General features: G+C 42.2%; 1 protein-coding gene across 2 annotated transcripts in view; it reads right to left on the bottom strand.

The window, feature by feature from the left end:
* LRPPRC (leucine rich pentatricopeptide repeat containing) overlaps positions 1–18,873 on the bottom strand; it is a 171,564-nt gene that overhangs the window by 103,861 nt on the left and 48,830 nt on the right. For both annotated transcript variants that reach the window (XM_085890292.1, XM_085890290.1), the window contains exons 15-21: positions 14,541–14,568; positions 10,809–10,851; positions 8,241–8,344; positions 6,215–6,289; positions 6,067–6,105; positions 5,492–5,590; positions 5,250–5,380 (exon numbers count right to left, since the gene is read on the bottom strand). In XM_085890292.1, the coding sequence (XP_085746418.1) occupies positions 5,250–5,380; positions 5,492–5,590; positions 6,067–6,105; positions 6,215–6,289; positions 8,241–8,344; positions 10,809–10,851; positions 14,541–14,568 (519 nt within the window). The remainder of the gene's footprint in view (positions 1–5,249; positions 5,381–5,491; positions 5,591–6,066; positions 6,106–6,214; positions 6,290–8,240; positions 8,345–10,808; positions 10,852–14,540; positions 14,569–18,873) is intronic.

The raw sequence follows: 18,873 nt of genomic DNA, 5'->3' as shown, positions 1-18,873 counted from the left end.
CAGAATATCACCGATTTTCATCGGTTGAAAATTATCCATATTATTTCACCTCCGAACCGTTGGTCTCTCAGTTTGCTCAGGTCCATTATAAGCATGTGTTTGGGTGTGAGCATGAGGTTCATTCTAAAACGCTGGCACGCTGCTTGGCAAAAAAGGAGCTCCTTGACATGAATGACCGACATATTGAAAAAGGAGGAAAATTATTTATCAACCCCTCCTCAGTCACGAGCTCTTTTATTCGTCGGCACGGCATAGACATTCACTCTTAAGATTACAATTTGTAATCCAGTGTTGGCAGGTAGTTGAAGTTTGCCGAGCAGTGCAGGGTAGTTGCACAAGGCTTCATGGTGATACAGCTTCTTACATCATTCTCACAAGTTTTACAAATAATTTTGACAAGTTCTATGAATATCAACATAAAATTATATAGCCTAGCAGTTTTTCAGTATGTTGCTTTCAACATCAATCAAATCTTCTTCTTGAACAGCCACAATTATTCCCACATTCTTGAGGGAATGGCTGGGGGATGCTTGGCCCAAGCCTTTCATGAACCGGTTGGCCAGGCCTGCCATTCGACTAAGGTGAGGGCAGGAATTTGCAATTTTGTCATGGTGCCAGAAATAGCTTGCATACTCTTCATGAAGGACACCGTAGAATCTTTAACATCCACAATTAATGCAAACAAAAGGGACAAACCCATTTAACAGCCATCCGAGGGATGGCACACACATTGATGAATCACTCTTATTGTGAAATACTGGGGTGAGAGTTTAAAGCTGGGTCAGGATTCAAATACAGGCTAGACAGCTTTGAGACGAGTGTGCAGACCTCTACATCATCCTCTACATCATCATTGCAATGACAACACAACTATTTCATAGCATGTTAGGAGGTTGAATAATCCCTGCAGTTATGACCAAGACTAAACTATCCATTGCAGAGATAAAACATTGCAAATGATCATTAATATTTATAAGGAACCATCATTAATATTTGGAAGATTTAAAAAAGAAGAACCATTATTAATATCGAGAATATTACAAATAAAAAATAAAAAGTAACCATCATTAATATTAAGAAGAAAAAAAAGAACAATCATTAATATTTAGGAAAAAAAGAACAATCAATACTAATAAATGTCTGTGAGTGCATGCGTGCGTGCGTCTTCTCCATCACTCCAAAACTATAAAACCTCGTAGCCTGAAACTTTGCATGCAAACTAAGAAAACTCCAAGGAAGTGCAAGAGTGAAAATTTGATGTTTGGGTTAATTAAAATACCCCTTTTGAAGATAATTAACGGCCTTATTGAATGATATCCTTCATCAGGCGCATCCTCGGTCCCCGCTCTCTATGGGGTCTTCAGGCGTATCTTTGTAACCTCGCTGGGGTCTGTAGCCGCCATGGTTTTTGGCCTGCAAAACCACGCCTTGACTTGGAACAGGCCGCAATGATTTCTGAACGATAAAGTTTTGTTTTTCACTTTCCTCAGTCATATTATCAAATGCCTGTTCATCAAAGCTATGAATCACTGGGTACATTGCAATTTTTTTTTTTTTTTGGATACCTTGGTCGAGGCTCGTATGAGAGCGAACACACAACTCACAGCAAGGAGGCATGAGACAAGAGGGGCGGGAGTGGAAGGGACAAAACAGTGGGGAACAGACACATTAGGTGAACTGTGGAAGGGAGAGGGATGGGGATGGGACGGGGAACATGGCGAAGAGAAGATGGACATTTCAGGGACTTTCAGGAAGGAAAGCAGGAGAAATGAAGGAAGTGGGCTTGGGTGGATTATCGGGGGTAGAAAAGATCGAGGATTTGGATGGGGGAAGATAAGAGGTGGTGGTGAACAGTTGTTTTGAATGCCTGGAGGGAAGAATGGGAAAGAATAGAGTGAGGAAGTTTATTCCAAAGGCGGGAAAAAAGAGGAATGAAAGAGTGAAGATGAGCAGTGATTCGTGATTTTGGTAGTTTTACCAGAAGGGAGTTGTTGGCGGACCTTGAGCGCCCTGTGGAAATGTGGTGGGGACAAATCACAGAGAGAGCAGGGGGGGCAAGGCTGGAGAGGAGTCGGTAGAAGACAGAAAGACCACCGACCAACCTGCGGTGATTGAGTGAGAGGCCCAAAGACTCAGCTTCATTGCGGGAGATGCCGATGATCTTAAATGCCCTGGTTTCGACAGCGTGAAGCCGAGAAAGGTGGGAGGCAGGAGCACCAGCCCAGAGGGGAGAGCAGTACTCCATCAGGCTACGGACAAAAGCTTTGTAAGTGGTCAGGAGCTCAAGAGGGCCGAGGAAGGACTTAGCACGACGGAGGATTCCCAGTCGGCGACTGGCTTTTGAGGCGAGGTTGGAAATGTGACTTTCCCAGCAAAGGTCATGGCAGATAGTGAGACCTAGAAGCTTGAAAGAAAAGACTTCTTCCAGAGGATTGTTGAGAAAGTGGATGGGGGGGTTTTGTAAACGGTCCTTTCGAAGAGACATCGTGAGAGTGTGAGATTTGTCTGGATTGAAAGACATGTTCCACGTGTTGGACCAGTTTGTGATTTTATCCAAATCTGCAGTGAGCGAAGAAGCTGCTGCTTGCCGGTCTGAGGGATGACAGATGGTACAGCAGAGGGTGGAGTCGTCGGCAAAGAGAAATAGAGGATTTTCCAGAGAGTCCGAGAGATCATTGATGAAAACCAGAAAAAGAACAGGGCCCAGAACGCTACCTTGAGGAACTCCACCCTGCACAGGAAGAAGGGATGAAAGAACTCCATTTAGGGCCAGACGTTGACTGCGACAGGAGAGGAAGTCTGCGAGCCATGAGTGGAGATGGCCTTGAATACCATGGGAAGAGAGTTTGGTGAGTAGTGCAGGGTGCCAGACTGTGTCAAAAGCACGTGATATGTCCAGGGATACGGCTCGGATTTCCTGTCTGGCATTGAGGACCTCCATCCATTGTTGGGAGAGCAGAAGCAGCATATCCAGGGTAGAGTGACCTGGTCTGAAACCAAATTGATGATTGGAAATCAAGCCATTGGAGAAGAGGAAGGATTTCATGTCTGAAGCAATGATGGATTCCATCACCTTGCTGATGATTGGGAGAAGGCTGATTGGTCTGTAGTTACAGGGATCTGTTTTTGCACCTTTTTTATGCAGGGCAGTTTTGTTAGCAGATTTCCAAGCAGATGGCAGATGACCTTGGGCAAATGAGAGGGTGAATAGAACAGAGAGAGGTTGAGCAAGAGCAGAAGAGCAGGCTTTGAGGACACGTGGGCTGATGCCGTCTGGACCGGTTGCAGTATCTGACTCGAGGTTTGAAAGCAAGCTCTCCACCTTGTCAGGAGAAAAGGATACAGAGTCCAGGGACAGTTGGGTGCGACTGGGTAAAGTGGGTAGAGATAGTGATGGGTTTAGGACACAAGATTTAGCTGCAAACACCGAGTTTAGACATTCAGCTTTATCACGTGTGGAATCAGCAGTGCGGCCATTTGAGGTAAGGGAGGGGATGGAGGGGGAACATACACCAGAAACAGATTTGATTAAACGCCACCAGGATTTTGAGGAGGGAGAGAGGTTTGAGAGTTCAGACTTGAGATGAGAAAGATGTTGTTTTCTGGCTCTCCTGAGGGTAGATACACACTTGTTCTGAGCTTTGTGGAAAGAACTGAGATTGCCCTCAGTTGGGTTTGCTTTCCATGAGGCAAAGGCAAGTTGTTTCAGGACAACTGCCTCGCCACAAGCTTCAGTAAATGCTTATAAACGCCCGGAAATGTCAGTGTTCGTTGCTTTATTTCATTTCTGCACATGCGATAACCATGAGCATCTCTTAAACCATGCAGAATTAAAAAATTTAAGCTCCAGAATCTAACTCATAATAATCAGTTCCGACTCCTAAAGAAGTGCTCATTTGTCCAATTAGGATATATTTGACATTTGAGGCATCTCCGAGAGGTGTATGTATAATATGACGGTTCGGTAATGGATAATTGTGTGCCAAGCAAGCCGTTTCTTATCAACCGTGTTGCTCGAGTTCCAAAGCCACTTCGCAAGCGCTCTACAATATTCGCACTGTCACTGAAAACTTTCTATCGATCGACTTGAACAAAGTTCAGGACCACTCACCTGTGTTGGCTCGCTGCAAATGTGAAATTTTATTTGAAACGACATTTTTCCTTTTTGTTCGTTCTTCCATTATACGACCCATCACTTCGGCATTGATAAATACAAATAAAAATTCAACATTCCGTTTTTAACAGTTTCTTCAACTGTTTTGCTTGGTGAAGCCTCTGGGCACACGTTCTTTAAGTTTGAGTGAAGATACCATGGTTCTATACCGGAAGTAGGAAGGCAAAATAAATTATATATGCACAATGAGTGAAAAATGCTTTCAGTTATGAAATAATGAATCGCCATATCACGGGAGTAAGGCCGAGAGGTACGCATGCTCTCCCTCTCTCTCTCTGTGTATCCTAGATGCAAATCCCGACCCAGCTATAAACTGTCATCCCGGTGTTTCACAGGCAGGGTAATTCATCAATGTGTGCGCCATCTCACAGATGGACGATAAACTGGGCACTACATTTGCCGGAATCCCTTACTCCCCCCCCCCTTCCTCACCCCCTCACCACCCACCCTCAACCCCACATTCTGATTCTGTGTAATCCAAAGTTCTCAACATTATTGGAATCTCCAGTGATGAAGCCGAAGCACATGGTCTGTGCCCCCACATCACAGGCAGGAAGGTGATCTCTCCGTTTTCTTCCATATATTTTCTGATATTACTCCCTATGCGCTCTCAGTACCTTGACCTTCCCTATATCTTCTCTAGGATGTACAAGTTCTTCCAGTAACTCCCTCCTGGTTAGGTTTTCAAAACCAAGATTGTCTGCACACCTCAACTGTTCCACTCATTGCTTCTCTCTTCTATGGAACCACGTTCTAGAGACTGTTCTGCCTCGCTCTTCTCTCGAGCATTTCAAGCATGCAACGCACCATCTCTTGTCATCTCCAGTTGTTACCCATTGTATTTAATACTTCCATTAACCTTTCCTTACCCAACGACCTCACTTGGTAGTTTTCATGTTTCCTCCACTACTCTTTTATTGTTCTATAATTCCCTTGATATTTCTCCCACTGTCAGTTTGACCTTGCTCTTTAATGAGCCTCGGCCCTGTAAAGATACAAATTCCCAGTAATAAATTGTGTTACATTGAGGAAATTTCCATGAATGAGACATAAAAAAAAGTTGCTAATTACATACAGCTCCTTCTTCAATTTCCATCCTGTATCAAAATCTTGATGTGAACAGGCAGTCTCGATCACATCATTGTAGGTGGCCTCCTTCACATCTTCACTGTACGTGTTCATCAATTCCAAGGCCTTGGCCATGTCCTAATGTGGGATAACAAAGCAGAACATGACAGTCATACATCGGTAGAAACAAATCTGCTCAAGTATCCCACCCAAATGACCCCCCATCACTTTGCTCCAAATTTCCATCACCTGTTTGCTGGCAACCCTGATGATATTTCGCAGCATCAAATCAATTGGTTTCCCTTCAGCTTTCTTTTCTTTCAGAATGATCTCTTGCAACTGCAACTTCTGTAACAGCAACAACATAATTCCATATTTAATGCATCACAAAATGAAAATTTGAACCAAGCAATGAATTGCTTTCTATTGCTTTGTGAAGACCCACAACGTGCGAGTACAAATCCCTTGTCCTTTGTCAATTAGTTATATCATGGCTTGGCGGTGCCTCACAGGTGGTTTCCTGTGGCCTTTTCTTTAATGTCATACAATGTAAGAACTCCTCCTTTTGCCATAAATTACTGTTAAACTGTTTCCAATGATGTAATTTGCATTATCATCAGTGTGAATGATGTGTACCCTGATAATGACAATTTATCACTCAAACAATTTTCCCTGAGATGATCACCCTTGATCACCTTTTTAGATCTATGGTGGTGTCGGGGCGTCACTAAATTCATTTCATAATAGTGATGAAAAGCTACAACTACGATAATCAAGCAGTGGATGTCTACATTGGAATGATAAAACTGAATCCGATGGCATACCTCGGCAATCGAATTGCCTCCTTCCAGCATCTTGACATCCTGAGCAAAAGTGGAATTGAAAAAAAAAAATCAGCTTTTTGTCAAAATTATACACAATCTGCAATTTTTACATAAAATACGCTTATCATGACAAGAAAAAATAACATACCTCAATCAAAGATGGGGCACGTGTCTTCAAAAAAGTAGTTATCTCAATGATATCTGACACACCGAGGAAAACACCCTGCAGATGTAACCAGGAAAGGTTATATATAAAATCTGGTCATCAAGGTTATGAAACATTCAGAGGAAGGGGAAATTTCTGAAATTTTTTTTATTATTATTTAATTTTTTTATTTTAAACTTGGCCTTCCAGAAGAAGGTTAGGAGTTTTAAAATTCCAATTACAAATATGCAATTCTCGAGGTGAATCTGTAAACAAATTGTATTTTACGTCGCACTAAACGGATCGATGTTTATCGTGCCTCGATGTAACAAACAAAATGGTTGAAAGGGAGCAGTATTATGTTAAACCAACATTAAAAAAGAGCATTTCACATCAACACCAACATTCAGACTCGAGGTGGCATTGCGTGATTTTATTGCAAGTATTTGAAAGCGTTAATGGAGCAAAACAACTCTGAGCTCTGTCATATCGCAGTACTGGACGTACAGGTATGCACCCTGAATGATAATTAATGCACCATCATTCAAACCAACTGAAAACAAAAGTGAACAACACTCCCTTAAACCCTCAAAGCACTCATTTTTTCATTGGACTTATGCTTTGACAAGGTGATGTTTTTTTTTTTGTCTTTCTACATCTCCGCAGCCAAAGGCCAGAGGCATTGTTTTTGGGTTATCCGTCTGGCTTTCCGTTGTCATTTTTTTGTTACCACAATAACTTGTGACAGACTTAAGGGACTTCAATCAAACATGGCACAAGTATAGACTAATAAAAAGATGAACTCCTCTCATAATTTTATTTTGAAACGTCAAAAGTCAAAGGTCATGTGCACTTTAATTGAAAAAAAAATTGTGACTACAATAACTTGTGAATCACTGAAGGGATTATAACCAAACTTGTCATGTATGGACTGTCATCCAAAGATGAATGGATTAAATTTGGGGTTCAAAAGATCAAAGGCCAATGGGCATGTGCCCATTGAAAATCATGATGCAGACCATAACTAGAGTGAGAAGTATCTCATGTTGTGTCTCTTCTACCACGTTAACATTTCTCCCATGTGACCTTGAGTTTGAATGAAACAAAACAGTGGGTTGACATCTAACGTGGGTCAAATTCTATTCTCTTTTCTTTTCTATACAGTCAAGGTTCATGGACTAGATGAAACACAGAACAAATTCAAGACAAAACAAAATGGGGGTGGGGGGGGAGGGCACCAACAGCAGACCAGAGAGACAAAAACAAAATATAGGGAGACTTGGACAAAAAGAACATGGGGAAGAATATTCAAACGGAGTTTTTCAAATAACTACCTTGATGTTACTCAGATACCACTCGGTGTAATACCATAATGTTAAGGAGTACGTGCTAATTACCTCCAACACCGAAGGTGGACGGACGTCGTGTATTCAACCCTGTTTGTCTGTCTGTGAGCAGGATATTTCAAAATGCTATGGATGGATTCAGACAAATTAGGTAGACAGGTTGGGTGTGACAATAACAAATTGATTCGATTTTTGTGAAGATCCAGATCCAAGAATTTTTAAGTGATTCTTCACCATTGAGAGGCAGGGACAAAAACTATATGTAACATGGTATTTCAAAAAGTTGTGGACAGATTATCATAAAACTTGGTCAACAAGTTGGTTCGGTGACAAGAACAAGCCAATTCGATTTTGGTTCAGATCCGGATCCGGCTATCAGTGGAATACAAAATGTAAACCGTTCAAGCTTGGTGGAGGTATACTTTCTACCAAGTGCCGTTCTGGTTTCAGTCATGAAAATGCTTTCACAGCATCATATATTTCTGTGTTGAACAGTTTAACGCATCAGATAGACAAGGCAGGTTAACAATTCCGTAAGAGCTGTGTATTCAAAACTGCTTAATCATACATTGTACTTTGATGCCATATAGAGGTCTCTGGTTGGATTGACAGAGGTGCAGCACATTTGGCAAATCATTTTCAACAATACTTCAACACAATGTCAACACCTGCAAACAACTTACCAGACTTTTAAGTTCTGCAAACAGCTGGGACAATTCACGAGTCCTTTCTGGGAGATTATTTGGAAACAGTGAAAAGAGCGATAACAGGAACTCACCAAGAGAATCTGCGAAAGAGAGAAAAAACACAACCTAAGTAACATAAAAACACAACCTAAGTAACCACAACCAAAACTAGAAAGCATCTCAAAATTCTCTTTTGACATATGTCATGTCCCTGAACCCAGATTCAAAATATTTAATTCTGGCTGCTCGACCAATTTAATCTCGATTAATTCAATCCAATCAGGTTGAAATGTAAAACATATATTCCCCATGACTACGATATCATAATTGTGAAGTTTCACGTCGATTGATGAAGCCGTTTAAGAGGAATAATTTTAAGATTTTTCGTTCAATCCAATATGGCTGCCAGACCATGTGACGTATTAATTATTCGCGAACATGCTGGCATTCCCATGCCTTGGGGAATATGTGGGTGAAGTTTCCTCTCGATATGTTAAGCTGATCTGGAGAAGAAGATTTTAAAAGTTTATTCTTCAAAAAAAATCATCGCTGCCAAGCCACATGACATCATAGGTGGTGAACGTCAAATCTGATCATTTAAAGAAATAATGAGTCATATAACTAAGCTGATATACCTATATACTTTAAGCAAGCAAGGCTATGTTCCCTCCTTCTCCATATATACGCAAGAAAATGTGAAATTCCTAAAGCATTAAACTTATGTTTTTCTACTGTTTGGAGAATTTTATTGAGTGAACAAAAAATTTAGGAACGAGCCGAAATTAACCAGCTTCAACGAGCTGTACGATTTAATGCATTCACTGCTTGACATCGTGCCCTGCACCCCAGAAGGACTGCTTCTCCATAGCATCTGCCAGATCTGTGTCTATATTTTTGAAGGTTTCGCGAGGTGATCTACACGGAATCAAAGCAAATCTGGTAAACAACGGACGATTTAAAATAAAGTTATAACACTTGCGTGGATCGCGAGCCGACGTACGTGACATGTGCACAGACTCACACAGCTGACTCGCACGGAGTGGCGGATGGACTGTTAAAGCCTATTTCTACTCATTGTGGCTGTGCCCTTTGATATTTTGACCCAATTATCAATTCGTCTTCATGTTCTCATAACAAAGGTTTGTTGAAAATTTGAGGTCAAAAGCTCAAATGGTAAGAGTATACACACACACACACACACACACACACACACACACACACACACACACGCACACACACACACACACACACACACACACACACACACACACACACACACACACACACACACACACACACACGGTATGGGCTAATAACAACAGAAGTAGTCCTGCAGCGTAGTCTGATATTTCAGATCAATTGTTCAAATTTGTATAAAAGCACCAAAATTGGTACACATGTGGAATAATGTATTCCGAACAATTCTAGATATGGAGCCACCCGAGATTGTGCCTTGGTCAGCTTCGGCGACCATTTTCCAAAATGGCCGCCATTCTACTTCAGCGAAATTGGCTATATGCTCTTATTTTCTTATTGTATTGGTGGTAGATATTAGGAAAGTGTAAAATTCAGTAAATTGACCATGAAAAGGCATATTCAAATATTATGAGCCAGTATTTTCTGTAAAAAAAAAGCCATTATTTGATATGTAAATTGCTGCTCTCCTGAAACTTTTCGCTGAAAAGTACCCATTATTGCCTGGAGAACAAGAGTCAAATGATATTCATCACATTCAATGGGTTTGGAATCAACAAAAATTGCATTATAGATTACATACTTTACTCTATTTTGAAAAGGGAACTGATAATCGTGATAATGACAAACTCAGAAAATGTAGTCAAATTATTGCACACTTCACTTTGAAGCGGCTACGGTTTACTGTATACTACCATTCTACCAGGACACATGGTACACGCATACATCAGTCAAGTACAATATGAGTTTCTGAGCTCAAGTGTACTGGCTCTGGATCAAGAAGTCAACACTTTTACAAGCAATGCGACCACACTAATACTACTTCCTACTACTACTACTACACCAATATTACCAATGACAACACCACTTCCACCACTACCACCACCACAACAAAATACTTCTGAACCTGTCAATGATGCTGTGTGCGAAAATGGATTTTCCATTAAAAATGACCATTTTTCCCCAATACAATGGTTGTAAATATAATAAATCAACACAAATGACATTTGTATTGTTTTCCTTTGTAAATGCACATCACATGCAGTATTTATCACCTCTGAGAAACCTACAAAGTGAATAACAATGACAGATATCCCATGTTGTTCAAGCAGAATGGTGGCCATTTTGGAAAATGGCTGCCAAAGCTGACCAAGGCAAAATCTCGAGTGGCTCCATATTCAGAATTGTTCAGAATACATTCGTCAATATATGTACCAATTTTGGTGCTTTTATGAAAAGTCAAACAATTGGTTTGCTATGCTGCAGTACTAAAGGGAGAGGATATTGAGAAGCAAGAGATGGATGATAATACAATGTTTACAGATAACCTTAATCTTACAAATCCAAGGTATTCCAATGACCAATCATTACCTTTTGGATTACCATAACTTTGTGATGTACTCAAGTGAAGAATCTGAAACAAATGCACGCAAATGTCATCTCTTCGGTTCATGGAGTTTTTGTCATTATCTGCCAATAATGCACACCAATGGAAGCTAATCTTCAAATTGTTCATTCAAGGCTTATTGTGGAATTCCGCTGAGATAAAAATAAGTAAATGATCAAGCAAATACCATGCACACCAGATTATCAGAAGTGTTGCTTGTGGGTTTGTTTAGTTGACTGTGCTTGTGGTTATGCACAAGGGATCATAATCAGGAGATTGCAGGTTCAAATCCCAACTAAACATGATGGTGAGCATTGTGAAGCTGCTCAGTGTGTTCCTTGCGAAGGAGACTGCAGTGATCAGTGACAATGCCACACTCTATTACGACGATGAAACCTGCTGATTATCTGCACATACTTGGTTGATGACCAATTGACCAAAAAAAAAAAAAAAAAAAGGAAGAGGAAAGAGTGATGAAACAATAACTACATTAATTCAAAACAGCCAATTGGATTTCCAATAGGGTAATTGTATGTCATTGGCGGCAAGCACATGTGTCACGTTAATTTTGGAAGGCATGAGATATAATAGTGCACTATTGTATGTTTTGAGGTTGTTCCAGCCCAATACTTCAATAAATTTGGCCTGCACGCGATCCCATTTACAACATTGGTATGACTTGCTTTTTTAAATTTCCGAAGGAGATGATGCAGTCGACATGGAATGGCCCAACGCGACGTAAGTAATGCAAAGCTCCAGTACCCAAGAACCATTCTATGCTGAAGATCAACCAGCTCTTTAGCTCACAACATCTTGATGACAACCAAGTTTCAATACCCACTGCACACCTCCATTTAAAAAAAGCACAGGCTGCTTTGCATTGTGGGCTTAAAAAAAACAACCCATACATATTGTGCCAAAAATGGATTTGGAGGTAAAGAGGTTAATTACTTTGACATCTCTGAGTTGATGTGAGAACAAGTCTCATGATTACAACAACTTGTGTGGTCAGGATCGATTGTGCAGACAGTTCCTTGTTTTCCTACCATCCCTCTGTGTTTTCCACTTACCCTTGTTCCCATATATTTTCCCAGCAATGTGCTCATTGTCGTAGTGCACAAGGGGGTGGGACACCTGACATGCGGTGTCACGCCACCAAGGGCTCCTTGTACTGGGAGGAGATCAAAGTGCACAATGTGGGCAATCAAGGGGCTACGGTGATGTCACGTGCCAGAGAAATCCATGACCAGACCACACAGCACGAGTCAGAAGCAAATCACTATCAGAGTTGGAGTCAGCGCTCAGCAGCAGTAAGAGTTGTGGCACAGCGTCAGGTGTACATATTCCAGTTAACGTTCATTAGCGGTTCGAGTTGTATTCAAGGTGCAGCACCAGTCGACCTGCAGCAATCAAAGTTTGAGCTGCATCAATTGAAGCACAGCAAGTCGGATGCTGCATGAGGATGCCTTCGCCACAGACAAACTCAACTCAAGCCACACTAGTCTCCGGTGACCCAAACGAGGGAACACCACCCTCCTCTACCTCCTCATGCTCTATCCTTTCTCGCTTTATTCTTCTGTGCTAATCTGTATTGCAAGAGTTTGTTAAAAGTTCAGCGAGGCCATTGTTGCTACGAGTGCAGGGTGACCCAAAAAAGGATGCTGTGAAAAGTTTAATAACTTTAATATCATTCAATCAAACTTAACAAAACCTGCAGATCATATTACTAACTCAGTAAAGATATCAATGAAAATTTCAGTTTCCCAAAGGAATTGGTTTTTCTCACCACAAAGGAATTTGTTAATTTTACAATGAAATGAGTAATGTCGTAGACGTTTGATGATGTGCTTCAAATTGGCACGATTTGGCTCAAATCAGATGGCCACACATCGAGCAGCAATAGATGACTTCTCCGCACTGTTATCAGAATCCTGTTAGTCTATATATGCTGATGTCGAGCTGTTGACAGCAGTGCCGAAGAGGATTACTGAGACTGTGGATGACCGAATCAGCAATGGCAGAGATATTCTCAGGTAACCTTTGTGATTTTGGTTGGCCAGAGTGGCCTCCTCGGATTGGTGAATTCATGCTTGACATTGCACCATGCTCAGTTAGAGTAGCCTCCTCCATTTGGAGAATTCATGTTCGACACTGTGCCATGCTCGGCTAGAGAGGCCTCCTCCGTTTGGTGAATTAATGGTCGACACTGTGCCATGCACGGCAAGAGAGGCCTCCTCCGTTTGGTGAATTATTGGTCAACAATGTGCCATGCTCGGCAAGAGAGGCCTCCTCCGTTTGGTGAATTCTTGGTCGACACTGTGCCATGCTCGGCGAGAGAGGCCTCCTCCGTTTGGTGAATTATTGGTCGATAATGTGCCATGCTCGGCGAGAGAGGCCTCCGCCGTTTGGTGAATTCTTGGTCGATAATGTGCCATGCTCGGCGAGAGAGGCCTCCTCCGTTTGGTGAATTCTTGGTCGACAATGTGCCATGCTCGGCGAGAGAGGCCTCCTCTGTTTGGTGAATTATTGGTCGACAATGTGCCATGCTCGGCGAGAGAGGCCTCCTCCGTTTGGTGAATTCTTGGTCGACAATGTGCCATGCTCGGCGAGAGAGGCCTCCTCCGTTTGGTGAATTCTTGGTCGATAATGTGCCATGCTCGGCGAGAGAGGCCTCCTCCGTTTGGTGAATTCTTGGTCGATAATGTGCCATGCTCGGCGAGAGAGGCCTCCTCCGTTTGGTGAATTCTTGGTCGACAATGTGCCATGCTCGGCTAGAGAAGCCTCCTCCGTTTAGTGAATTCTTGGTCGACAATGTGCCATGCTCGGCTAGAGAAGTCTCCTCCGTTTAGTGAATTCTTGGTCGACAATGTGCCATGCTCGGCGAGAGAGGCCTCCTCCGTTTAGTGAATTCTTGGTCGACACTGTGCCATGCTCGGCGAGAGAAGCCTCCTCCGTTTAGTGAATTCTTGGTCGACAATGTGCCATGCTCGGCGAGAGAGGCCTCCTCTGTTTGGTGTTTTCATGGTCGACACTGTGCCATGCTGTGTAATTTGTGACACAAACTTGAATGTAACACTTGCTCGGTGCATTGCTTATTGCAAAAAGTGCACAGAACAGGCACCTTTGTCTGCACGAACGAATTTGTCCGCAGATTGTTTTATACAGAAAAATGACTTCTCTTCTGGTGTCCACGACGTGGTGTGTGAATGTCACAGAATCACGAAACTTGGCAGATACACTTGCCTTCAACTCAGTCCACACCACCTGACAAGTGAAACATGTTCAATGAAAACTCGGAAGGTTGTTAAACTCATCCCGGGGCCAACTTTTTGGGTCACCCTGTAAATAAGTGGTTTCCGTCAGGTTCATCTCGTTCTTTGTTGTTGTTGTTGTTGTTCTATGTATTCCTTCATTGTGTCCCCATCCCACGTCGAAGTAAACCATTATTTTTTCCTTGATGTTGTTGTGCTTCTTGGGTTACAAACACATTTCCAGCATTATAAATCAGTGTATGGGAATACTAGCATGCCAAAATATTGGTGTGCAGTTTAAACCATAATTGGAATATTCACAGACTTGCAATCATAAAAGGTTTCTCAGAACCACAACGCACTCCTCAAACACAGCGGGAAGTTTACGTGTTGGCAAAAACGATAATTAAAGGAAAACAACAGAGGACAGCGTCAATAGTTTTGTTTTCTTAACGAAGCACTCACCTGTGCCTTCAGTTTTTCATCTGCACAGCTGCAAGTGAAGAGGTATATCATAAAATACAGCATGTATGAAACAGCATCCCATGAAAATATAAAAATAAGTTGCACTGTTGTTCTATTTGATATTGTGGAATACATATCAACATATTGCATACTCTTAATAACAGAGGTGAAGCAGTAACTTTTAAACTGTGAAATAGAGCACGGACAAACAAAACACAACATTATCCGATATTCAAAGCATCACAAACAATGCAAAACATTTGTGAAATTCTGGATTCACAATTGAGAAATTGCTTCGTCACGTGTTTGCAAAGCATGGTCATAGAGGAAGGGGACACCATCGGGAAAGACATGCAACGAATCATGTTAGTTATCCTCACCGAGACAGAGCGATTCTGGAAATCCAAACTCAAATCAAATCTCCCACAGAACACACACACACATACACGTAGTGGCCTGCAAACATATTCACCCCCTACCAATAATGCCAAATTTAGCTAAATTACAAAGCATGGAGAAACAATTTTTCCAAATGAACTTTTTTATTCACAACTGAGAGATCAAACTAAATACGGTTACAGTTGGAGGACGTTACATGTCAGGAATAACTGTAAAAAAAAAAAAGACATGTACAAATCAAGATTCACTGGTTGTAAAACTACTCAGCCCATTCAGTCAGTACTTGGTGGAAGCAGCCAGTACTTTTTACAGCAATGAGGGCTATGAATGTTTATGGGTAGATCTCTTCCAGCTTTGCACAGTCAGATGGTGAAATCTTTGCCCATTCTTCACGTGAAAATTTCTCTAGTTCTGCCAAGTTTGATGGGGATCGTCGATGGACTGCAATCTTCAAGTCTCGCCATAAATGTTCAACTTGGTTCAAGTCAGGACTTTGACCGGGCCACTCAAGAACATTTATTACCTTCTTATTCAGCCACTCCAGTGTGGCTTTAGCTTTATGCTTCGGATCATTGTCCTGCTGAAATGAGAAACTCCGACCCAGTTTCAGATTCATGGCTGATTCGAGCAAGTTTTCATCAAGGATCCTCGTGTACTTTGAACCGTCCATTGTCCCTTCTATCCTGACAACCTTATCAGTCCTTGCTGATGAATAATAGCCCCATTCCATGATGCTGCTCGACAGTAGCAGTGGTGTTCACTGGGTGATGTGCAGTGTTGGGCTTGTGCCAGACATAACTTTTTCAATTTAGACCAAAAAGTTCAATTTTTGTCTTGTTTAACCACAAAACCTTTATCCACATGCCTGCAGTATCATTAAGATGCTTTTGCACAAACTACATACAAGCTTTTAGATGTGACGTTTTCAGTAATGGCTTCTTTCTTGCCACCTGTCCATGGAGGCCATCTTTGTGAAGGGAATGGAATAATGGATATTGATGAACACTGACCTCCATCTTGGACGTAGAGCCTTGCATAATCTTTCAAAGTCATTGTTGGATTTACAGTGACATCCCAATCCAGTTTCCTGCTTGTTGTCCGGCTGCTGAGTTTGGATGGACGACTTGATCTGGGGAGAGTCTCGGTGGTATCGTACATCTTCCACTTCTTAATGATGTATTTAACCGTACTCAGAGAAAATGAGTGACTGAAACCTTCGTAGGACTCTCGCCTAAACGGTGCTTCTCCACCACTTCATGTCTGACTTCTTTGAAAAGCTCCTTCATCTTCATGTTTGCCTTGTTGGTTGACCAAGTAAATTGCACCTTAAAACTCCTTCGATAAGTGGGAGAGTTGAATTTTTTAATTAAACCACTGATTACATGCAGGTGAAACCTATGACACATTCTGTAACCGATCAAATCAATAATTTGCTCCTGAAGCGATTTAGGGTTCATTAGGCAAAGGGTTAGAATACATACGCAACTGAGAATCACCTGATTTTCTCTGTCAATCCAACTTATTCACATTTTATCTGCATTTTTTAGCTTTCACTTTGTAGTAGTTAAAGACTCCATATATTAATTTTGATTTGAAAGCATTATGACATGAGCTCAGGTGGCATCAAAATGTGAACACTTTGGAGGGGGGTGAATACTTTTGCAGGCCACTGTATCTGCACATGACCCATGTCAATAATCTATAATTTTGCCACCCACATAGTTGAAGTCATGTCAATAATCTAAATAAGCACTTTTCTGCTTCATTCAAACCCTTCCCAAAGATTCTCAACAGCTATAAAAACGTTCACACAAAGAATAGGCCCCCCTAACAAACGGGCGCCAACGTTGTCAGACGGAATGAAAACCCGTCATTATTGTTACAAAAACAGCTAAAATTGATGAAAAAGCGGCCGAAATTGAAACCAACACAGTAATTACGGTCGCAATAGCAGATATAATGGAAACCAACATGTTTATTCTACACACAAGAACGGTCATGACGGAAACAGGAATGGACAATCCTGAAATAGATTGGTGGGGAACGGAAGCATGAACGGTTATTTCCGTCGCGAAACGTCCGAGAGCGAAACAAAAGCGGTTCATTCCGGTTACTGTAGTGCGAACAAGATGGCGGATGCAGCAGAATGACCTGTTACGGTATGTAAATTTTTAGTGCTTGTGCTTCGAACATAAATGTAATATAGATAATATATAGTGGGTAGTACCTGATGTAGTTTTAACAATTTATTAAACCGAATTTTGTTGTGATGATAATGTTTGGTTTGCCTGTATTCCGAGCCCCCGAGTGTAGGATCGCTGGTTGTGTATGCCCAGTTCAACATAGGGGATCGTGTATGGGATCTTTTTACAGTTTTTGCTTCATATTAACTTTGTTATTTTATTGCAATTTATTATTACTATCAAATTTTACCTCTTGCAAATATAAACGATCAATCGTCACTGATCGCTGCAGCACGGGAGCATGAATTACACGAAATGTCAGCCACACATTAGGTCAAGAGGGCGCATTTATCGCTGCTTGTATAATATCCCATACCACAAACGGGTTTTCATTAACAGACATGATATAGTCAAGGCAGACTACGTTAAAGTTAACTTACTATAAGTTCAAGAACTTTTCAAGCAACCATATTTTCCACGTTATGGTAACCGGAATGAATCGCTTTCGCTTTGGTCTCCGCCGTTCCGCGACGAAAATAACCGAAGTTGCTTCCATTCCCCACCGGTCTATTTCGGGATTGACCGTTCTTGTGTGTAGAATAAACGTGTTGGTTTCGGTTATATTTGCTATTGCGACCGTAATTACTGTGTTGGTTTTAATTTCGGCCGCTTTTTCATCAATTTTAGCTGTTTTTGTAGCAAGAATGACAGGTTTTCATTCCGTCTGACAACATTGGCGTCCGTTTGTTAGGGGGGCCTGTAGAACACACAAGAGAATCCTAATGCTACACACCCCCGCAGCTGCCAGACCGGATTAATCGCTCATTGGCGAATCATCAGTGTCCGATTAACGAATTAACGCACCATAAACTATCAATATTCAGTCCATGCGGTACAGGGTTAATCGCCGAATCTCGATATACCTAATTATCCGCGCAGACAGAAGTACCGAGAATTTATACCTCGACGGAACTCGTACGGAAACGAGCCGCTAAGCGCGCTTGTTCCATGTGCGATGCCGAGCGGTTTTAATCGCCAAGTTTCGTCGGACCAATGGACCACTATAATTGCCTTTAATAGCCTGCTAATTTCCCAAACGTGCCGTAGAAGTCAATGGGAGGAAATGACACAACGAGCAGATTGACATTCAAACAATGGGGGCATTTATTTATACAGGCAAGCAATCAATGGGGGGAAGGGGACATGACAGAAGCAAAGCCTACAGCCGATGTCTATTTATTATGTACAGGCATGCACTTAAACAATTCTACTTAAAAAGACAAGGCGCCACAGACTTTTATACAAAACCAAGGAAAAGAAACGGGCTCGTGAGCCTTTATTCCAACTCGGAGCCTGGATGACCGAAGGCTCACAAGAGGCCGGGCAGGTTACCTGACGCCCCTTGTGACGGCTCGAAGGTCTTCGGGTCGGTGACGCCGGATGTTCCTGTTTGGCCCTTGTGTCGCTACGCGTCAGTCGCTTAGCGGCCGGGCAGCTTGAGCAGCTTGCTCGGTTCCCCTCGGTCGTCCGGCCTCCACTGCGGCCTGATCGGTCGGGCCTGGCAAGTGACGCGCTCGGAGGAGTGAACGGGTCTTTTGCTCTTTGGGCCCGTTCACTACCTCAGCGTCGCTCGACCGTCTCAGGGCTGTTCGCCCAGACCACGACGCAGCTGCTCGACTCCAGAGAGGGACGAATATCCCGAGTGCCCGCTTCTCCGCGCTGCCGCCACCGTCTGCCTCCTCCCCCGAATG

The sequence above is a fragment of the Eptatretus burgeri genome, chromosome 7, assembly GCF_056783735.1.
Source record: "Eptatretus burgeri isolate ZD-2024b chromosome 7, Ebu_testis_v1, whole genome shotgun sequence".
Taxonomy (NCBI): Eukaryota; Metazoa; Chordata; class Myxini; order Myxiniformes; family Myxinidae; genus Eptatretus; species Eptatretus burgeri.
Note: the sequence above shows the minus strand (reverse complement) of the source record. Positions and strands in the feature narration are given on the sequence as shown.